The 19,481-nt window shown below is 45.2% G+C and overlaps 1 protein-coding gene across 7 annotated transcripts in view; it reads left to right on the top strand.

The window, feature by feature from the left end:
* LOC140702815 (solute carrier family 9 member C1-like) overlaps positions 1-19,481 on the top strand; it is a 117,341-nt gene that overhangs the window by 56,130 nt on the left and 41,730 nt on the right. For all 7 annotated transcript variants that reach the window (XM_078381985.1, XM_078381984.1, XM_078381983.1 and 4 more), the window contains exons 18-22: positions 1,451-1,502; positions 1,995-2,143; positions 4,888-5,013; positions 9,305-9,403; positions 10,434-10,601. In XM_078381985.1, coding sequence (XP_078238111.1) covers positions 1,451-1,502; positions 1,995-2,143; positions 4,888-5,013; positions 9,305-9,403; positions 10,434-10,601 — 594 coding nt within the window. The remainder of the gene's footprint in view (positions 1-1,450; positions 1,503-1,994; positions 2,144-4,887; positions 5,014-9,304; positions 9,404-10,433; positions 10,602-19,481) is intronic.

Genomic DNA, 19,481 nt, shown 5'->3' with positions numbered 1-19,481 from the left:
CTTTGGTGCAGTTTTTTCTTTGTGTCGTTATTTCAAATGGGGAAAGATGGGATTAGTCTCCTGTTTTCCCAGTCGAGTCTGGGAGACAGGCTAGCTCCTCTCCCTGAAGAAGTGAAAAAGACATCTTTAGGACACCCTGTTAATTCAAGGAGAAGATGCCATCCTGTCATTCCTTTCATATGATTCAAAACACAGAAAAACACGGTAAGATATTCCCCTTATATCTATCACCACCAAAAGAATAATTGCTATAATTACTTGTGATTTTGTGCAGCTCCCTTTTCTCCATCTCAGGCGTTCTGGTATAAGGGTGACTCAGGCTCTTCTAACAAAACGTCTTTATTTTCTAACCACTGATCAAATTCCCTGTTAACTACAGATCCTGTCTCTTGCTTCGGGGACAGGCTATCGCTTCTCTTCCCCTCAAACCCTAACGAGTCCCCATTCAACAGTGAGGGCGATGAACTTAAATCTCTGCCATGCCCCTTCTGTGGAACGCCCGGTTCATCGGGGTGCAGCCGTGCTTGAGGCGATTGGGGAGGGTGGAAAACCCAGTCCCACCTGTGGCTCCCACACCTTCTTGCCCGGGTTTTGCCACAACCACGGCCTGAATGGACTTGCCCCGCGGGGTTTTCCAGGACTCTCTGTACATGGTCTGTGTCCTTGTCTCTGGCTCTCCCGTTGTTGCCACGCTTTGAACCTTTCTTCTCCTTTCTCTCTCTTCACTTTCTCCCCAAGAAGGTGGCTTCCTATAGACCAGTGGTCTCCAACCTTGGGCCTCCAGATGTTCTTGGACTTCAACTCCCAGAAATCGTGGCCAGCAGAGATAGTGGTGAAGGCTTCTGGGAGTTGTAGTCCAAGAACCTCTGGAGGCCCAAGGTTGAGGACTACTGCTATAGACTGGTCTCTTCCACTCTTCTTCTGTGTCCCCCCTGGGGACCTGAAACTCAGTCCACTCCCCCGTCCAGGGGTCCTCCTGTATTATTTCCACCCAGTCTTTCTTTCCCCCATCTTTCTCCTCCTCCTGCGCCCATCCAGCTTCTTCCTCTTCTATTAACTGCCCCCCTTTCCCCTCTCCTTTTATCTCTTCTCCTTCTTCTTCTCCCACTGGAATTCTGCCCTCTAGTGACTCCTTCTCCAAACACCGTCCCTGTACATCTCCTACCAGGGAAGAGAGGTGTCCCTCGGTGTCTCTGATCGAGGAGAGGGACGGTGCACTCGGAGGAGGGCCTCTGGAGGTACTCCCAGCCTCACATTGCTCAGTGGTAATGATTTAAACTTAAAGCATTCACAAAAATGGCTTTCAGACCCACAGCAACCAAGTGAAATGGGGAAGGGACAAAGATAGCCAGTGTCATAGCAGAGGTCATGGAAAAGGACGGCCTGGCGTTCATTCTAGAGATAACAATAACTTGAAAGTAAAATTTTACTTTGTTCTTTTTTAAAACAGGAAATAAATAAAATCCTGGAAAAAAACAAAGAAGATGCTTTGAAAGAGTTAGGTAGGCATTTAAACATATATCCTGTGCATACAAGTAGCTGCATTGTACTTCTGTTGAAATGACGTGTGCATTCAGTTACAATTTCCAAAGCTTCTATAACCTTCTGAGGAAATATTAAAGTACTAACATTGTTGTTGATGATATTCTACAAAAACTGAATGTATTCCGTGAGTGTTAAACCTTCCTTCCCCTTGATGTTCCAACTTTTTGATTTGCTTGTGGCTAAAATAGTTTATTATCTTTCTCATCACCCTACGTCCATGTTGTTTGGTATTCCATTCAGCAGCGGCCATATCAAAGTTGTTCGCCCCTGTCTTTTATTTTTTTTAAAATCGGGCTATAACCATATGTAAAATGAATGGAATGAGCTGGCAGATTTTCAGGCGGGATGGTGAAAGAAGAAACGAGAGGATTGCTATAGCAAAACAGTTCTTTGGCTGATTGGCACTTAATATTCCTTTGCATGAAAAACAACACCTTTATTTTTTTTAGGTTTAATGCAGCGCAATTATCCAGATGTTGTGACTGCTGTGAAAACTAAACAAGCAGGCCAAACGGTGCTAAACATAGCTTCTGAAGAACTGAAGTTTATGGCGTCAGGAGGTATTGTTGATAAAACTGAAGGAGCTCAACTTCATGAGGTAACTTCCAAAAACCATGTATATACATACAGTTCACACGTTTACGTTTATTATGAGAAAGTTTTGAATGTACCCAAACTCGTTTCCCTATGTGGGGAAGGTGAGGAAGGTGCGAAGCCAGCACTTTGTGGGCTTCCCTGCAGGTAAGCTGACGAAACCTGACACTGGGAAGCGACAGAGAAGATGGAGGCAGCCTGAAGGTCACTCAAGGGGTCCCTCAGAGCGCCCTGTGCATGGCTCCTTCTGAGGCAAAGCCACGGCTTGAGTCCGTTCCTTCCCTGTCCCAGCCCATCCTCACTTCTCCTCTTGGTCTGCCTCCTTTATGAGAAAGTAAAGCCCTTCTGAGACCCTGTGGACTGACGGGGGCCGATCTTGCAAGTGACCTGTAGCTTCCCCATTCTTGCACTTGAAAACAGAATCCTTGTGAACTCGACGGGTGGACCTTGGGAGTCAAATTTAGCCCATAGTTTTCCCATCTTGACTTTCTGGAAAAAGATTGTTCAGGTTCCATTGTTTGTGCTCACTGAGGCTGCAGGGGTTGGACCTCAGCATCACAGCTGTAAAACTCTAGAAAGCTGGTGCTAAAGAGTGGACTAATCCTTCTGTGGACCTTAATGGAGGAACGTTATGTGCTTCGAAGAGGCCCTTGTCCAGCAGGCTGAGGCAAAGAGGCAGCCCCGAAACCAGCAAAACCAGGGAGCTGGAGAGGGGACAGATTGGATTTCTCTTCAGTGTGGAAAGGACTGTCACTCTCGAATTGGCCTTCTCAGTCACTCTAGACGCTGTTCCAAGACCTCCATACAGAGCACGTGACCAAGTCCCTTGAGACTGAAGAATGCCTACGACTATGTGCTTTAAGGCTGCAGACTTGTGGCCTTGTAAAGACAGACTTGAGCTCTGTGAATTGGAGCCCAAGATTTATTCTGAGTAAATTTTCATGACTTTAAAGCAGGCTTGTCCAACCTGCGGCCCGAGGGCCGCATGCGGCCCAGGTCAGCTCGTAATGCGGCCCAGTGCAATTTTTTATTTTAAAAGAAATTCCAAAGTTTCAAGTTACACTGCCGCTGCTTGCGGATGGAATGTGGCCAGGGCATGTCACAACAGTAGAGGGGGAGAGAGGGGAGGAAGGAGTGGGAGGGGAGGGGACAGGGGGGCTGCGTGACTGCATTGCGCCATCCCCGTCAATAGGTGGACCCCCTCCCGGTCCCATAAAGCCACCAGAGTCGAAGCTGGCAGCCTCTGCTGTCCGAAATCGCAGCTGCCGGTAAGCGTGCTTGGAGTGGGGCTGCGGAGGACGGCTAGGGCTGCCCCCCATGCAGCCCAAACCAAATTTTCATCTTCTAATGTGCCCCAGGGAAGGTAAAAGGTTGGACACCCCTGCTTTAAAGGTTTGTCTATCTTATTTTTTTTCTGCGAACATTCCATCAGTTTTCCACAGCCCCCAAATATTGGGTGCATGTCGATGTCGTTGAGGGACTTATAAAGGCCTCCCCTCAATCTCCCTCGCAGTGAATGGTCAGGAACGGGCGGTGGCTGCGCCGTCTGAGGAGGTCCCAGGTGAAGCGCTCTGTGGGGCCTTCAAGTCCTGCACTGGACACCCCCCACCCCCTTTGCTGGCAAGCAGAACTGGTCACAAAGGGGAGGGAGACTCAACCGAGAGGGACATCTTCACAGACCCCCCCCCTTGCAAACAAGCTCAGACCATTTCACAGTCACTGAAAAGTGCCCTCCATTTTCCAAGAGCGGGAAAGGTTGCAGAGTTCTCCTTGCACTTTTGCTCAGGACACCTAGGACGCTTCCATATTCTACTGTCGCCTTGCCAAGACAAAAGGAAGTCCGTCTCAGCTCCATTTGGGGATACTCGTAACAAATGTCTGCCTGGAGTGTGAGTGATTTTGTGGTGCCCTTGACCACTCTACCCACCGTGTTAAACAGTTATAACGAGACAGTGGGAAGAAGGAAAACTCTTTTTTGTCCTGTCGTGGTTAAACACTTGAGTGATGGCAAGACTGGTTTCCTGAGCAAACCCCATTATTTCCAAGCCCCCTGTGGCATTTCCCCACCAGGCGTACCCACTGTAATGGGCAAAATGGTTTCCGTGCCCATGTTCCACTCTCCGAGACTGGAGCAATAGTCTTTTAGTCAGGAAAGGCTGCCTGGCTTCTTCCTGTTCACTTGAGACAGTTCTTCTACGAGGCTCTTTCTGGGGAAAAAAAGATGTTAGAATAGAAGAGGAAGATCCTTGACTGATAAAAAACATCTGAGTGTCACAGCAAGAGATTTTCCCACCTCCGTGAGTGCAAAAATCAGCTTGATTTCTTTGGTGCCCAGACTTCAGTATTTAAGCACAGTCTTCCTGTGACGTCTGACGTTGCAGGTAAAACGGGTGGCATCGATGGTGTTCTTTCAACATTGAAAGAACGCCGCAGTTGCTTCTCTCCAACATTAACGTGTTTACAGCTCTAACTACAAGCTCCCTACAAGGGGAGCAGTGGGGTGGAGATTAATTCATTAAATACTAATTAAAGCACATAATATCTGAGTTTTGCCCTCGTTTATTATTTAATTCTATTTTGTAGTTCAGTAATTTCAGAAGACGATTAAACTGATGTCTATTCAAAACAGCTTGGATGTGTAAAAACATTTTTGTCATGGATCGTTCTTAATATCTAACAAAACTTAAAATCTTTAAGCCTAAAGTGAATTTTAAATGGTCTGTACCTTTGAATACTTTTCTTGTTTAGATGATTGTAAGTAAAAGGAAACGGCTTGCAACCCTCCCACCGACCATCGCACCTCGTACTGCGCTGGAGCTTTTGCATAATGTGATGTGGCTGTACAATGACGCACACCAAATCGACTACATTAAGGTGATGTTTCTATAGCGGTATTTTAAAATACCCTGACCAGAACTCTGTGCAGTCCTGCTTTATTCCCCCGTTGGCTTTCTTGCCTGCCTGCCTTTCATCTGTACACTAGATATGTTTCAAAGGTTTTTCCACCGCTGATTACTGATCATATTTACCATGCACTGCAGTTAGGGATCAGAAAACAATAATCTGTTGTCATGTAGGTCAAAGCAGCCCTAGAAGTGTAACGTGTAATTAGGCCCTTAAAAGGACTGGGGATACCATGGTAACAGGACCACGTTTTCATTTTTTTTTTCTTCCTGGTGAAATTCTGGCCTTGATCCACTCTCATAATGAGACCAACAGGCTGATGTGTCCTCCCTCACTCTTCTTTTATGTGCATTTGAATGTCTCCTTTTCTCTCTCTGTTCGTACAAAGGATAAAATTTATCCCAGTTGAGGTAAACTAGAAGTTTATTGGGGCAATTTAGAGTGGAAAAAAAAGGCCACCAGGGAAAAAGTTAAGAAGGTGCTGCATGGTCAAAATGAATATGATGGACAAAACTGTGTCAACATTATGTTCGAGTTGTAAAAAAGAGAAGGGGACGTATTTACATATGTGGTGGCTATGTGAAAAAAGAAAGAAAGAATGGAAATTAATATTTAAAGAAATATCTGAAATAATTGGATTGAATATTCCAATGTCTCCAATAATAGCTTTATTGAATATGATTAAAGATCAACTGGCGAAAGAAAATAAGGATTTAATAGTAATAATGATTACGGCAGCAAGGGTAATTATGGCAAGGAACTGGAGAAATGAAAATCAATTTAACCTGGAGGAATGGTATAGAGAATTATGGGACATGGCTATTAATGATAAACTGACATGTGATATGAAAATAAGTAAAGGCCAAATGAAAAATAATGATTTTAAGAAAATATGGAATGTATTTTTAGAACATGTATTTCGGAGAGGGAGGGGGTTTACACCGAGGGAAGAAACAATGGAATTTTGGAGTGAAAATGGATGGAATGAAGTGTAATGCTAGTCCTGAAGGTGATGGGTGCACATGGGTAAACGTACTGTTTTGTTTTGTATTTTATAGTTTTTTTTTTCCTGTAGTAGTAGGTGTATTTTGCATTCTTTTAATAATAAAAAAGAAGGTGCTGCATCTTTTTTAAAAATGCAGAATTCCAAGAATTAATTTTTGAAAAAAGAAAATGTTCTGCACATTTGTATTTAATGTCTCATTTGTCCTTGGAGTTTTCAGCTTACATTAATATGTCGGTATTTCAGTTCAAAATCAACATAAATAGTTGTATCTGCTTTTTATCATTATATCTTCCTTTGGTGAAAGTCCTCTTGCTTGAGGATTTCAGAGTCTCTCTATTAGGAAGCAACAATATAAAGTTGTGACTTTATCATAGTAGGTTACAGTTAAGGCTGCTGTCACACCAGCAAAATGTATCCTCGTGAGGTTTGACCCTTTATTGGGGGTTCAGACAATGCACAGCCATTACTGATTCTTTTGTCTCCCTCCGTGCTCTTTCCACATCAAATCCAGCCTGCAGAAAGGCCACTACTATATGTGTCCTGCATTTCATCACCCAGTACAACCAACATTCCTTAGAGTGTGTGCTACGAAGCAGATTCATTCCCTTTACATCTGCCGTACAGTCCCACCACCACCAGCAGCTGTTGTTCAACATTCTTAATTTAAAAAAAAATTTCAAACGGGAATGTTGCCATGTTGGTATGTTTCTGTCAAATGGGCTGTGGGTTCTCCACCATTGAGCGTGGAAATACTTCCCAAGTTTGGATGTCCACCTCGACTCCTTAACCTCATCAGGTCCTTTCATGAGGGAAAGAAGGGCACTGTAGTTTTTGATGGCTCAACATCAGATCCCTTTGACATCCGAAGTGGAGTGAAACAGGGCTGTATCCTTGCACCAACCCTTTTTGGGATCTTTTTTGCTGTCATGCTGAAGCACGCCTTTGGAGCTGCAACAGAAGGTGTCTATCTCCGGACTAAATCAGTTGGAAAGCTCTTTAATCTCTCTAGATTGAGAGCGAAGACCAAAGTCCAGCTGAAATGCACGCGGGACTTCCTCTTTGCCAATAATGCAGCCATTGTTGCCCACTCTGCTGAAGACCTCCAACAACTCATGAATCATTTTAGCAAGACCTGCCAAGACTTTGGACTAACAATCAGCCTGAAGAAGACAGAAGTCATGGGCCAGGGCGTGGACTCACCTCCCTCTATTACCATCTCCATGCAAGAATTGGAGGTTGTTCATGACTTTGTGTACCTTGGCTCAACGATCTCTGACACTCTCTCCCTAGATGTCAAGCTGGATAAACACATTGGGAAAGCAACTACCATGTTCTCTAGACTCAAAAAGAGAGTATGGTTTAATAAGAAGCTGAGGGCATATACCAAGACCCAGGTCTACAGAGCCTCTGTCCTGAGCATACTCCTGTACTACAGCGAGTCCTGGACCTTCTGTGCAGGGGAGGAGAGGAAGCTGAACACCTTCCATATGCATTCTCTCCGACGCATTATCACCTGGCAGGACAAAGTTCCAAATAGAGTAGTCCTAGAATGAGCTGGGATTTTTAGCATGTATACATTACTGAAACAGCGACGTCTGCGTTGGCTTGGGCATTTTGTGAGAACGGCTGATGGTCGGATTCCAAAAGATCTCTTGTATGGAGAATTAGTGCAGGAAAATCGCCCCAGAGGGAGACCACAGCTGCGATGCAAAGACATCTGCAAGCGGGATCTGAAGGCCTGAGGGATCGACCTCAACAGATGGGAAACCCTGACATCTGAGTGTTCAGCCTGGAGGCAGGCGGTGCATCATGGCCTCTCCCAGTTCAAAGAGACCCTTGTCCAGCAGGCCAAGGCAAAGAGGCAGTCATGAAAGCAACAAAATAAGGTAGCTGGACAGGTGACAGATTGGATTTGTCTTCCGTCTGGAAGGGATGGTCACTCTCAAATTGGTCTTCTCAGCCACACTAGATGCTGTTCCAAGTCCTCCATATAGAGCACATTACCATAGTCTCTCGAGACTGAAGGATGCATAATCAGTCCTGGGCCCAGTGCTCTTCAATATTTTTATTAATGACCTGGGTCAGGAAATACAGGGAATGCCAACCAGATTTGCGGATGACACAAAATTGGGTGGAATAGCGAATGCCCTGGAAAAAAATTCAAAATGATCTAGATAGGCTTGAGCAGTGGGCTGGAAACAACAGAATGAAATTCAGCAAGGATCAGTGCAAAGCACTGCACCGAGGAAAAAGAAACCAAACCCATTGTTGCAAGATGGGGGATATCTGGATAAGCAATAGTGTGAGCGAGAAGGATCTTGGAGTCTCCATAGATCACAAGCTGAAGATGAGCCAACAGTGTGAGGTGGCTACAAAAAAACAGGCAAACGCTATTTTAGGATGCATTATATTCTTCAAATCCCACAAGGCACTTGTTCCCCTCTGCTCGGCTGCGTACTGGTCATGAACTTACAGAAGGAAAGACCCATCGTCGTCGTCATCATCATCATTCTAACTCAGTGGTTGGAGGGAAGAAAATCTTCCCCTATTGTAGTTACATTCTTGTGGGGGAGCTGAGAATATTTTTGTCACTTTCATTTGTTTGCTTCTTTGTCTTCGTTTTTGGGAGACACGTGTGTGTGTGTGTGTGTGTGTGTGTAATGTGTGTGTGTATCCCTGTGCTATCCCTGCTTTTGTGGTAGTTTGAGGATTCTTTAGAGCTCTTAGACGAGTCCAAGACGCAACATGAATAGAGAAATGTGAAATGAAAGAATCTGAAAGAGCCAGGCCCTTTTGTATTTCAATGAAAGGACGTTAACCGGAAAGGCCGGAGAGCAAAGGAGACACACCCCTGAAGGAAACCCAAAATGTTTTCCCCGTGAACATCCCTCCTTATGCAGAGATTTCGAAACTTTATGTCTCAGGATTGGTTTGGCATTCTCTGCCCAATATTGAAGTAATAACAGTGACTATGTTGGCCTTTTAAAGGTAACAAAATTTTAAAGCGTGCATTATTATTGCCTCATGCTGCATTCTAAGTTTTAAAAAAAGTACTTTAAACGTTCCATAATTCATCCTTACTGAACTCTCAAAAGAAGCCTCACAGCCACTGCTTTTAAAAACCTTCATTATCATCATCTTAGATCTGGAACGGAAGTACATTTTTAAAAAATCCTGTTCTCTGTGTGTGTACTAAGCAACACGCAATCTATTCTGAATTGTGCAATCATCGTTATATTTATTTTCTATTTTCAGGAAAAAGCATACATTGTTTATTTTGACTATGGAGATGTCATATCTGAAGAAGGTTACTTACCGGAAGGAATCCATTTAATTGTCTCCGGGATGGTTAAGGTAAGCTTCAGTTACAGTTGACCGAATTAACAGACGAGGTGTAAAGGAACGCCACAAAATGGGGTTCAGCTAGTTGTATCTCATACCACTTGTAACTTTTAATTGCTAATGATTCGGCAGTTGTTTATTAAAGCATACTCCAGTTTTTTCATTGGTTATTTCCTCCTCATGCTGTTCTATCACAGAATATTTCCATTTTTTGTCCAGAATATGGACTGTTAGTTTTTACCTGACCATGCTCTCCAAATTCATTCCCTGTGGAGTTGGCACTGTGGTGATATTCTATAATGGACTCCATTTGGGAAGAAGCATTATTCTGTAGTAGCGTCAGCTCTTCAGATAACTAGCTGTGAAGTATATATGACCTATGTCAGCTCTTCATGAATCAACTTTTTTAAAGCACCTCCAAGAAGTATCAAAGGTTCTGGGGTCAAAAACATTCCCTCTGTAAGGGTGAAGGACTGTTTGCTTTTTGACATTACCACCTCTGTGGATTGTAATCAGTCACATCTACGGGTAGATCTAGTTTGTTGTTGTTTAGTCATTAAGTCATGTCCGACTCTTCGTGACCCCATGGACTAGAGTACTCGAGGCCCTCCTGTCTTCCACTGCCTCCCGGAATTTGGTCAAATTCATGTTGGTAGTTTCAGTGACACTGTCCAAGGGCGGGGGGAGGGAGAGTGGCTGCTTGTTAGCCGGCTGCTCCCTGGAGAGGGAGGGTGGGGAGCGAGTGAGCAAAGAATCAAAGCCGTGCGTCGGGGCACTCCCCGGGCTGGCTGCCCCACGGCAACTTTCCCATAGGGAAGGGGTGCTGGGGGAAGCGTTAGCATGAACACCACACACCCACCAGCAAGCATGACACGCCCACCAATAAATGTGTGTGGGAGGTGCCCAATCTCCCAATGGAGCACACAGACCCCAAACGGTCCACGGACCGAAAATGGTTGGGGACCGCTGGTGGTCACCTCTGGGCAAAATCGAGTGTTCATTTCTTTACTCAGAATCACTATTTGTGTTCTTTGTTCTCTAGCTTTCTGGTTCTGCACCTCGTTATGGAGTTTACAACGAAGAGATGGAGGAACGTCTGGCAGCCACTCCCTATACAGACTACCTGGCCACTGGGGCCATCATAGGAGAGGTGAACTGCCTAACCCGGCAAGATATGGAATACAGTGTTACCTGTGAGACGGCTGTGCAGGTGGGAAAAGAGCCCCCCCCCAACCCATTCATGACCTGGATTTGAAACTGTAATTCCAATGACCATAGATTTCAGCCAGGGCTGAAATGAAATTCTCCGTATGTTTTTATCTTGAGTTTTTGCGGACAAGTCCCCAGACATAAGAATGGGACTACATTTGTGTACTACTGTTCATTAGGCATCCTTCAGTCTTGAAAGACTATGATAACGAGCTCTGTATGGAGGACTTGGAGCAGCGTCTAGTGTGGCTGAAGAGGCCAATTTGAGAGTGAAAGTCCCTTCCACACTGAAGACAAATCCAATCTGTCCCCTGTCCAGCTCAATGATTTTGCTGCTTTTGTTACTTCCTCTTTGCCTCAGCCTGCTGGACAAGGGTCTCTTCAAATTGGGAGAGATCGTGATGCACTGCCTGCCTCCAGGCTGAATGCTCAGATGTCAGGGTTTCCCATTTGTTGAGGTCCATTCCTAAGACCTTCAGATCCTGCTTGCAGATGTCCTTGTATCGCAGCTGTGGTCTCCCTCTGGGGCGATTTCCCTGCACTAATTCTCTGTACAGGAGATCCTTTGGAATCCAACCATCAGCCATTCTCAGTGTTACATACAGCACTGATGTTACCTGTCTGTCATGGGTTTGGAGGGAAAGTTCCATCCTATGGGGAGTGGAAGGCGGGACATCAGGAGGAGGGGCTGTACTGTATATATATGTGATGCCTGTGTGGTGAGAGAGATGATGCTGTGAGACACTGGGATGTGACGAAGCAGCAGCTGGGAAGAGGAAGCTGTTGTGGGAGTCTGTGTGTCAGACAGGGTACTACTGTGTGTCAGAGTACCAACCTGATAGGTTCAGGTGTCTGTTGGGTAGCCAGAACTGATAGGTTCAGGGTCTGTGCTTCAAGTTAAGGGTTCTGTGTGAACCAAACTGTATGCTTGTATGAGTGAGAATAAGCCACGTTACTTTATCTTATTCACCTGATTGTTTTATTTTTCCCTGTGTGTATTTAAAATAAACCTTATTCTTTTTATTGTTCAAAAATCCATCCCTGGTCTGTGTGACTTCTTACAGGGAATGGTTGGTGGCAGCTTAGTGTAACTGTGTGACATATCCCAGTAGGTCTGGGTTTGTCACATTGATTGGTGTCCAGCGTGTGGGATACGACTGGTCCAGTTGTCCAGCGGTCCAGCAAAGCCTTGGCAAGTGTGCCCAGAGCAAGGGGGGTCTAGTCAGGGACAGTCTGAGGCGCGTAGGTAATCTTCTAGGTGTACCTCACGGGGAGGTGCGCTAGTAGAAGAACGTGCCAACTGGGGAGACTTAGATTAAGGTGCTCTGAGGCAGCCTAGTTTTGGCGGGAAAAAGCTGAGGCAAAACTGCATAGTAACAGTGAGCTAGCTTGCCAGCTGAGAGGCCCAGCAGAGGGGGGTAGGCTCTGACTCGATACTGTTGCAAGTTTAGTGCTGAAGAACAGCAGCAATCTCTAGGGAGAGCTGGTTCTGAGGCAAGAAGGAAAAAAGTGGTCGTTTTATTTTGAGGCTTGACTTTTAAAGCAGCCTGTTCTGAGGGGGGATTATGCCCTTGACTCGAAGCCAGATAGCAGACATGAGTGAAGTGAAAGACCCCCAGATTGACCAAGGTTCTGAGGATGAATTTGGCTCAGTGCAGGGTGACAGCACAGGAGAGCAGAACCCAGAACTCAGAAAATTGCTCATAGTCCAACAGCATGAACTGAGGATGAGGCAATTTGAAGTGGAGGAAAAATTAGAGAGAGAGAGAATGGAGAGGGAAGAAAGAATGGAGAGAGAGAGAATGGCGTTTGAATTAAGAAAACTGGAACTGATGAACCAGAACAATAATAACAATAGGGATTCTGAGGGAGGCCAACTGTCTAAAGCTGACCTGAAGAAATTCCCTGTGTACCACAAGGGAGATTGTCCTGAGGTGTTCTTTTCCTTAGTGGAAAGAGCGTTTGTGGACTTCTCAGTGAGGGAAACTGAGAAGATGACCATCATGCGGTCTTTAATCAGTGGTAGCCTGGCTGAGGTTTATGCCGAGATGCCTGAGGAACTGATGAAAGATTTTGCAGAGTTTAAAAAACTGGTGTTTGCCAGACATGGGATAAATGCAGAGCAGCTGAGACAAAGATTCAGGTCCCTCACCAAGAAACCAGAACAGACATTTACCCAGGTGGGGGCCCAATTGGTGAGGCTGCTTGAGAAATGGCTATCGCAGGAGGGGACAGAGAACTTTCAACAGCTTAAAGATTTGATAGCGCTGGAACAGTTCTATTCAGTCCTGCATGGGGAATTGAAATTCCAGGTGAGGGAAAGGAAACCGAGGTCTGTGGCAGAAGCCGCAGAGATCGCAGATTTTATTTCCCAAATAAGAAAGCCCTTGGGTGAGGGGAAATCTGTAGGTAAACCCAAAGAAACCTACAGCAAGTACTCTCAGGGACCAGGGAAAAGCCAGCAAGGGGGAGGGGCCCATGGTGAAGGGAAGCCCTCAGACATGAAACTAAGACCTCAGATTTTGGAGGGAAAACCAAAACAAGATGAGAGAGAATCAAAATACACCAGAAAATGTTATTTCTGTCAGGGAAAGGGTCATCTAATCTCAGAGTGTGAGAAATTGAAGCAGCTAAAAGGAATGGTGCCTCAGAATTCTAGTGGGACCAAGCCAAAAGCTGTGTTCTGTGTCCAGAAAGAGCAAGACTCAGTGTCGCTAAGGGAGCCTGTTGCCATGGCTACTCAGTCTGGAACAGCTACCTCTGCTGATCAGGCTGAGGAAAATGGTCCTCTTATAGAGGTAAAGCGCTGCTTGCTGGTGAAAACAGATTCTCAATTGTTTGAGACAGCCGGGGTGGACGTAGGAATACTTGACCGTCAGTATAGGGGGCTGCGGGACACTTGTTCCCAGGTAACCCTGTGCCATCCAGATATCATTCCTAGGGAGTATATAATCCCAAATGAGAGCATGAAGGTGGCAGGGATTGAGGGGCAGGTAATCTCTCTGCCAGTAGCAGAGGTACCTGTCAACTTTCAAGGCTGGAGGGGAGATTGGCGGCTAGCGATTTCATCGACTCTGCCAGCAGCCGTGCTCGTGGGAAATGACCTGGCTGAACATGTGAAACGGGTGCTAGTGATTACACGCTCACAAGACACCACGGGGACAGTTCAGGGGGGTAATGATGAGCCAGAGACGGAAGCAGAGGGGAGTTCAGAAGCTGTGGTGGAAACCTTAACCACAGACAGCAGATTTGGACAGGAGCAAAAGGCAGACGCCACTCTCCAAAAGTGTTTTGAACAGGTGACTGACGCCCAGCTAACACCTGAAACCCCAGTGAGATTTCTGGAGGAAAAGGGGGTTTTATATAGAGAGACCCTGAGGAATATCTCAAAAGGGGGAGAGGGGATCAGAAGTCAGCTGGTGGTACCTGAAAAGTATCGCCCCATGATCTTACAAAGGGGTCACGCTGACATGTTTGCTGCACACTTAGGGGTGAAAGGGCCCCTTGATTTGATCAAGCAAGATTGGGAGCAGATCACCCAGGATGACCCACAAGACGTTGTGACATACATCGACACCCTGATGAATGACCTAAAGAGAAATCTAGAGCTGGCAGCAGAAAACCTGCAAGCTCAGAAGGTCAGACAGAAAACATGGTATGACCACAAAGCTAGAGAGAGGCACTTTGACCCAGGGGAGGAAGTGCTTTGGCTTAGGCCCTGCAGAGAGAATAAACTGCAGCTCAGATGGGCAGGACCATATAGGGTCATTTCCAAGATGTCAGACCTGAACTACCTAATAGAGCAGGAGGAGAACCAAGCAAGGAGGGTGGTTCATGTGAATGCCCTAAAACCCTACTACAGAGGGGAACAGAGGGTTCTATTTGCGATAAAAGCAGCTGAGAGTGAGGAAGCTGAATTACCCTTCTGGGAGGGTAGAGGGGAAGTAAAATACAACCCAGAGGAGGTAAAGATCAGTCCTGCACTCACCCAAGACCAGCAGCAAGAACTAAAAATGCTGCTTAGTAAATATCAACAGGTGTTTTCCAACAAGCCAGGGATAGTGAAGGGAGTGATGCATCGGATCCACACAGGGGATGCACCCCCGCAGGCAGTATCCCCATACCGAGTAACGGGACCCTATAGGGACAAGGTGCGGAAGGAGCTGGACGAGATGCTGAGGGAGAACATAATCGTCCCCTCTTCTAGTCCTTGGTCCTCTCCGATAGTCCTTGTGGACAAGCCTGATGGGAGCATTAGGTTTTGTGTTGATTACAGGAAATTAAACCGTGTAACCACTCCTGATGCCTACCCAATGCCCAGGCTAGACAACCTGATTGAAACCATAGGGGGTTGTCGGTTCATCTCATCATTGGACCTGGTAAAGGGATATTGGCAATTAAGAATTGATCCCAGGGATCAAGAAAAAACTGCCTTTTGCAGCCCTTTTGGTCTCTATGAGTTTCGAGTCCTGAGCTTTGGTCTCAGAAATGCACCAGCCACATTCCAAAGGCTGATGGACCAGACCTTGGCAGGGCTCAGTGACTTTACAGTGGCCTACATTGACGACATAGGGATCTTCAGTAATACCTGGGAAGATCACCTGATACACCTGGAGTTAGTGCTGCAGAGGTTAAGTGCAGCAGGGCTAACAGTAAAGGCCAGCAAGTGTCAGCTGGGTAGCCCAGAAATAAAATACTTGGGTCACATGGTAGGGGGAGGAATGATAAAACCCCTGGAGGCCAAAATAGAAGCAGTTCGTGATTGGCCTAGACCCAACACCAAGAAAAAGGTCAAATCATTTCTTGGGTTGGTGGGCTACTACAGAAAGTTCATCCCGAGGTTTAGCGAGATTGCGGCTCCGCTGACCGATCTGACGAGGAAGAAGGCTGATGACCGCATCCCGTGGACCAGCGACTGTGAGGCGGCGTTCCAGAGGTTGAAGGAGGCGTTAATCAACTATCCTGTCCTGCGTGCTCCAGACTTCGACCGGGAGTTCATCATCTACACCGATGCGTCTAACAGCGGCGTAGGAGCAGTTCTGTGCCAGGAGGATGAGAATGGTGACCAGCATCCAGTGTCCTACCTGAGTAGGAAACTTCAAAAAGGTGAGAGACATTTGGCAACCGTGGAGAAGGAGTGTTTGGCCATAGTCTACGCGATCCAGAAGGCCAAACCTTACATCTGGGGAAGACATTTTATTCTGTGTACTGACCATTCACCACTGCAATGGTTAAAGACAATGAAAACCCACAATAGCACACTTATGAGGTGGGCTTTAAACCTACAGGACTATGACTTTGAAGTGAAGGTGGTCAGAGGGTCAGTGAACTGTGTTGCTGACGCCTTATCAAGAAGACCTGAAGAATGAAGACGGCGAAAGAACATGGACTATGTGTATATATGTTGACAAAAAGTAAATGTACCTGGTTTTGAATTTGGTTTGTATGAATAAAGGTAAATTGATGTAATGTATATGGTAAATGTTTAAATGCCTAATTGCTATGGTTAACTTAGAATGTAAGTATGAGTAAGTATAATATGGTATGTATAACTGTTGTTGTGTATTTTATACAGGTTGTTTTTTGGTGAAAAGCACGTTAGCTTTCCCCCTACAAAACAACTTATAAAGAGGGGAGGTGTTACATACAGCACTGATGTTACCTGTCTGTCATGGGTTTGGAGGGAAAGTTCCATCCTATGGGGAGTGGAAGGCGGGACATCAGGAGGAGGGGCTGTACTGTATATATATGTGATGCCTGTGTGGTGAGAGAGATGATGCTGTGAGACACTGGGATGTGACGAAGCAGCAGCTGGGAAGAGGAAGCTGTTGTGGGAGTCTGTGTGTCAGACAGGGTACTACTGTGTGTCAGAGTACCAACCTGATAGGTTCAGGTGTCTGTTGGGTAGCCAGAACTGATAGGTTCAGGGTCTGTGCTTCAAGTTAAGGGTTCTGTGTGAACCAAACTGTATGCTTGTATGAGTGAGAATAAGCCACGTTACTTTATCTTATTCACCTGATTGTTTTATTTTTCCCTGTGTGTATTTAAAATAAACCTTATTCTTTTTATTGTTCAAAAATCCATCCCTGGTCTGTGTGACTTCTTACAGGGAATGGTTGGTGGCAGCTTAGTGAAAGTGTGGCAGATCCCAGTAGGTCTGGGTTTGTCACACTCAGGACATGCCCAAGTCAACGTAGACGTCACTGTTTCAGTAATGTATATATGCTAAAATTTCCAGCTCGTTCTAGGACTACTCTATTTGGAACTTTGTCCTGCCAGGTGATACCAAAAATCCATCGGAGGCAACACATATGGAATGTGTTCAGCTTCCTTTCCTGCTGTGCACAGAGGGTCCAGGACTCACTGTAGTACATGAGTATGCTCAGGACAGGCTTTCTAAGGTCCACTAGATTCACTCTCCAGGATGTCTGGCTCAAGGTCAGCAACTATATTTCTGGGTTGTCCGGGATATCCAGATCTTTCTGATATAATTCCTCTATATATTCTTGCCACTTCTTCTTGATGTCTTCTGCTTCTGTTAGGTCCCTCCCACTTTGTCCTTAATCATGTTCATCTTTGCACAAAATGTTCCTCTAATATCTCCAATTTTCCTGAACAGATCTCTGGTTTTTCCTTTTCTGTTATTTTCTTCTATTTCCTTGCATTGTTCATTTAGGAAGGCCCTCTTGTCTCTCCTTGCTATTCTTTGGAAGTCTGCATTCCATTTTCTGTAACTTTCCCTATCTCCCTTGCATTTTGTTTCTCTTCTCCTCTCTGCTGTTTCTAAGGCTTCGTTGGACAGCCACTTTGCTTTCTTGCATTTCCTTTTCTTTGGGATGGTTTTTGTTGCTGCCTCCTGGACAATGTTACGAGCCTCTATCCATAGTTCTTCAGGCACTCTGTCCACCAAATCGAGTTCCTTAAATCTGTTCTTTACTTCCACTGAATATTCATAAGGATTTGGTTAAGATTATACCTGAGTAGTCCAGTGGTTTTTCCTACTCTCTTCAGTCTAAGCTTGAATTTTGCTATGAGAAGCTGATGATCAGAACCGCAGTCAGCTCCAGGTCTTGTTTTTGCTGACTGTATAGAGCTTCTCCATCTTTGGCTGCAGAGAATATAATCAATCTGATTTCGATATTGCCCATCTGGTGATTTCCATGTATAGAGTCACCTCTTGTGTTGTTGGAAAAGAGTGTTTGTGATTACCAGCTTGTTCTCTTGACAAAACTCTATGAGCCTTTTCCCTGCTTTGTTTTGAACTCCAAGGCCAAACTTCCCTGTTGTTCCTTTTATCTCTTGGCTCCCTACTTTAGCATTCCAGTCCCCTAGAATGAGAAGAACATCTTTCTTTGGTGTCAGTTCTAGAAGGTGTTGTAAATCTTCATAAAATTGTTCAATTTCAGTCTCCTCAGCAATGGTGGTTGGTGCATAAACTTGGATTATTGTGATGTTGAAAGGTCTGCCTTGGATTCGTATTGACATAATTCTATAATTTTTGAGATTGTATCCCATCACAGCTTTTCCCACTCTTTTGTTGACTATGAGGGCCACTCCATTCCTTCTACAGGATTCTTGCCCACAGTAGTAGATATGTTAATCATCTGAGCTGAATTCGCCCATTCCTGTCCATTTTAATTCACTGATGCCCAGGATGTCAATGTTTATTCTTGCTATCTCCTGTTTGACCACCTCCAGCTTCACAGGGTTCATAGATCTTACATTCCAGGTTCCTATGCAGTATTTTTCTTTGCAGCATTGGACTTTCCTTTCACTTCCAGGCACGTCCACAGCTGAGCATCCTTTCGGCTTTGGCACAACCACTGCATTAGCTCTGGAGCTACTTGTACTTGTCCTTCGCTCTTCCTCAGTAGCATGTTGGACGCCTTTCGACCTGAGGGGCCCATCTTCCAGCATCATATCTTTTAGCCTTTTGTTTCTGATCATGGAGCGTTCTTGGCAAAGATACTGGAGTGGCATTGCCATTTCCTACTCCAGGCGGATTGCGTTTAGTTGGAACTCTCCATTGTGTCCTGTCCGTCTTGGGTGTCCCTGCACGGCATAGCCCATAGCTCCTCTGAGTTACTCAAGCCCCTTCGCCACGACAAGGCAGCAATCCATGAAGGGGTCCTTTATTCCTACCGGCATATTTTTAAACATGCTCTTACCTCCATATATTCTCCCATACTTCTTCTTTTAATTCTTGCCCCAAATCCATTTCCCATCCTGTTTTTAAAGCCTTCTGCTGACCTTCCAGAATTTTTATTTTATTCCATTCTCCTCCATTCCAGTTGTATCATCTTGCTTTTCTCTTTGGAGTCTTTCCACAGCTACTGCAGCACAAATCCGCAGGTGAAACTGTGCCCAGCATGAAAGAAATGTTTATCACTGTCAGCGATCAGCTCCCCGAAAGGATGCTTGACCGGTCGGACGGAGAGTAATCAGGAGATTGGACACCCTAAAATGTGCTGAGAGAGTCCCAGAGCTCAGCTAGGCGTGTACAACTCTCCATCTTACAAGCCTGCCCTAATAAGACTTACTATGCACCACAGGCAGGACTCCTTAATTATGCAAGGCCGAGGCAAGCACCATCAGATGACCTATGACAAGTTTACTGTTCAGGGAACCAATTGATTTTTATAATCATTATTTTATTAAAGAGAAAGTAAGTTCCTTAAAGAAAAAAGTCAAATTATGCAAAAGCAAACGAATAAGCATTATGCTGGTTAATTACAAAGCCGTAGTGAGGCAAAGAAAACATGAACAATATATAAATGTCCAAAAACATTAAAATAATTCAAAAAGTCAAGAAAAAGAATAAAAACAGTTCCAATAAGGTAATACACCAGGAAAAACAAAATAATCCAATCAGGCAAGAAAA

Source organism: Pogona vitticeps, chromosome 15, assembly GCF_051106095.1.
Source record: "Pogona vitticeps strain Pit_001003342236 chromosome 15, PviZW2.1, whole genome shotgun sequence".
Taxonomy (NCBI): domain Eukaryota; kingdom Metazoa; phylum Chordata; class Lepidosauria; order Squamata; family Agamidae; genus Pogona; species Pogona vitticeps.
The sequence above is the reverse complement of the archived record's forward strand: the minus strand, read 5'-3'. Positions and strand labels throughout refer to the sequence as shown.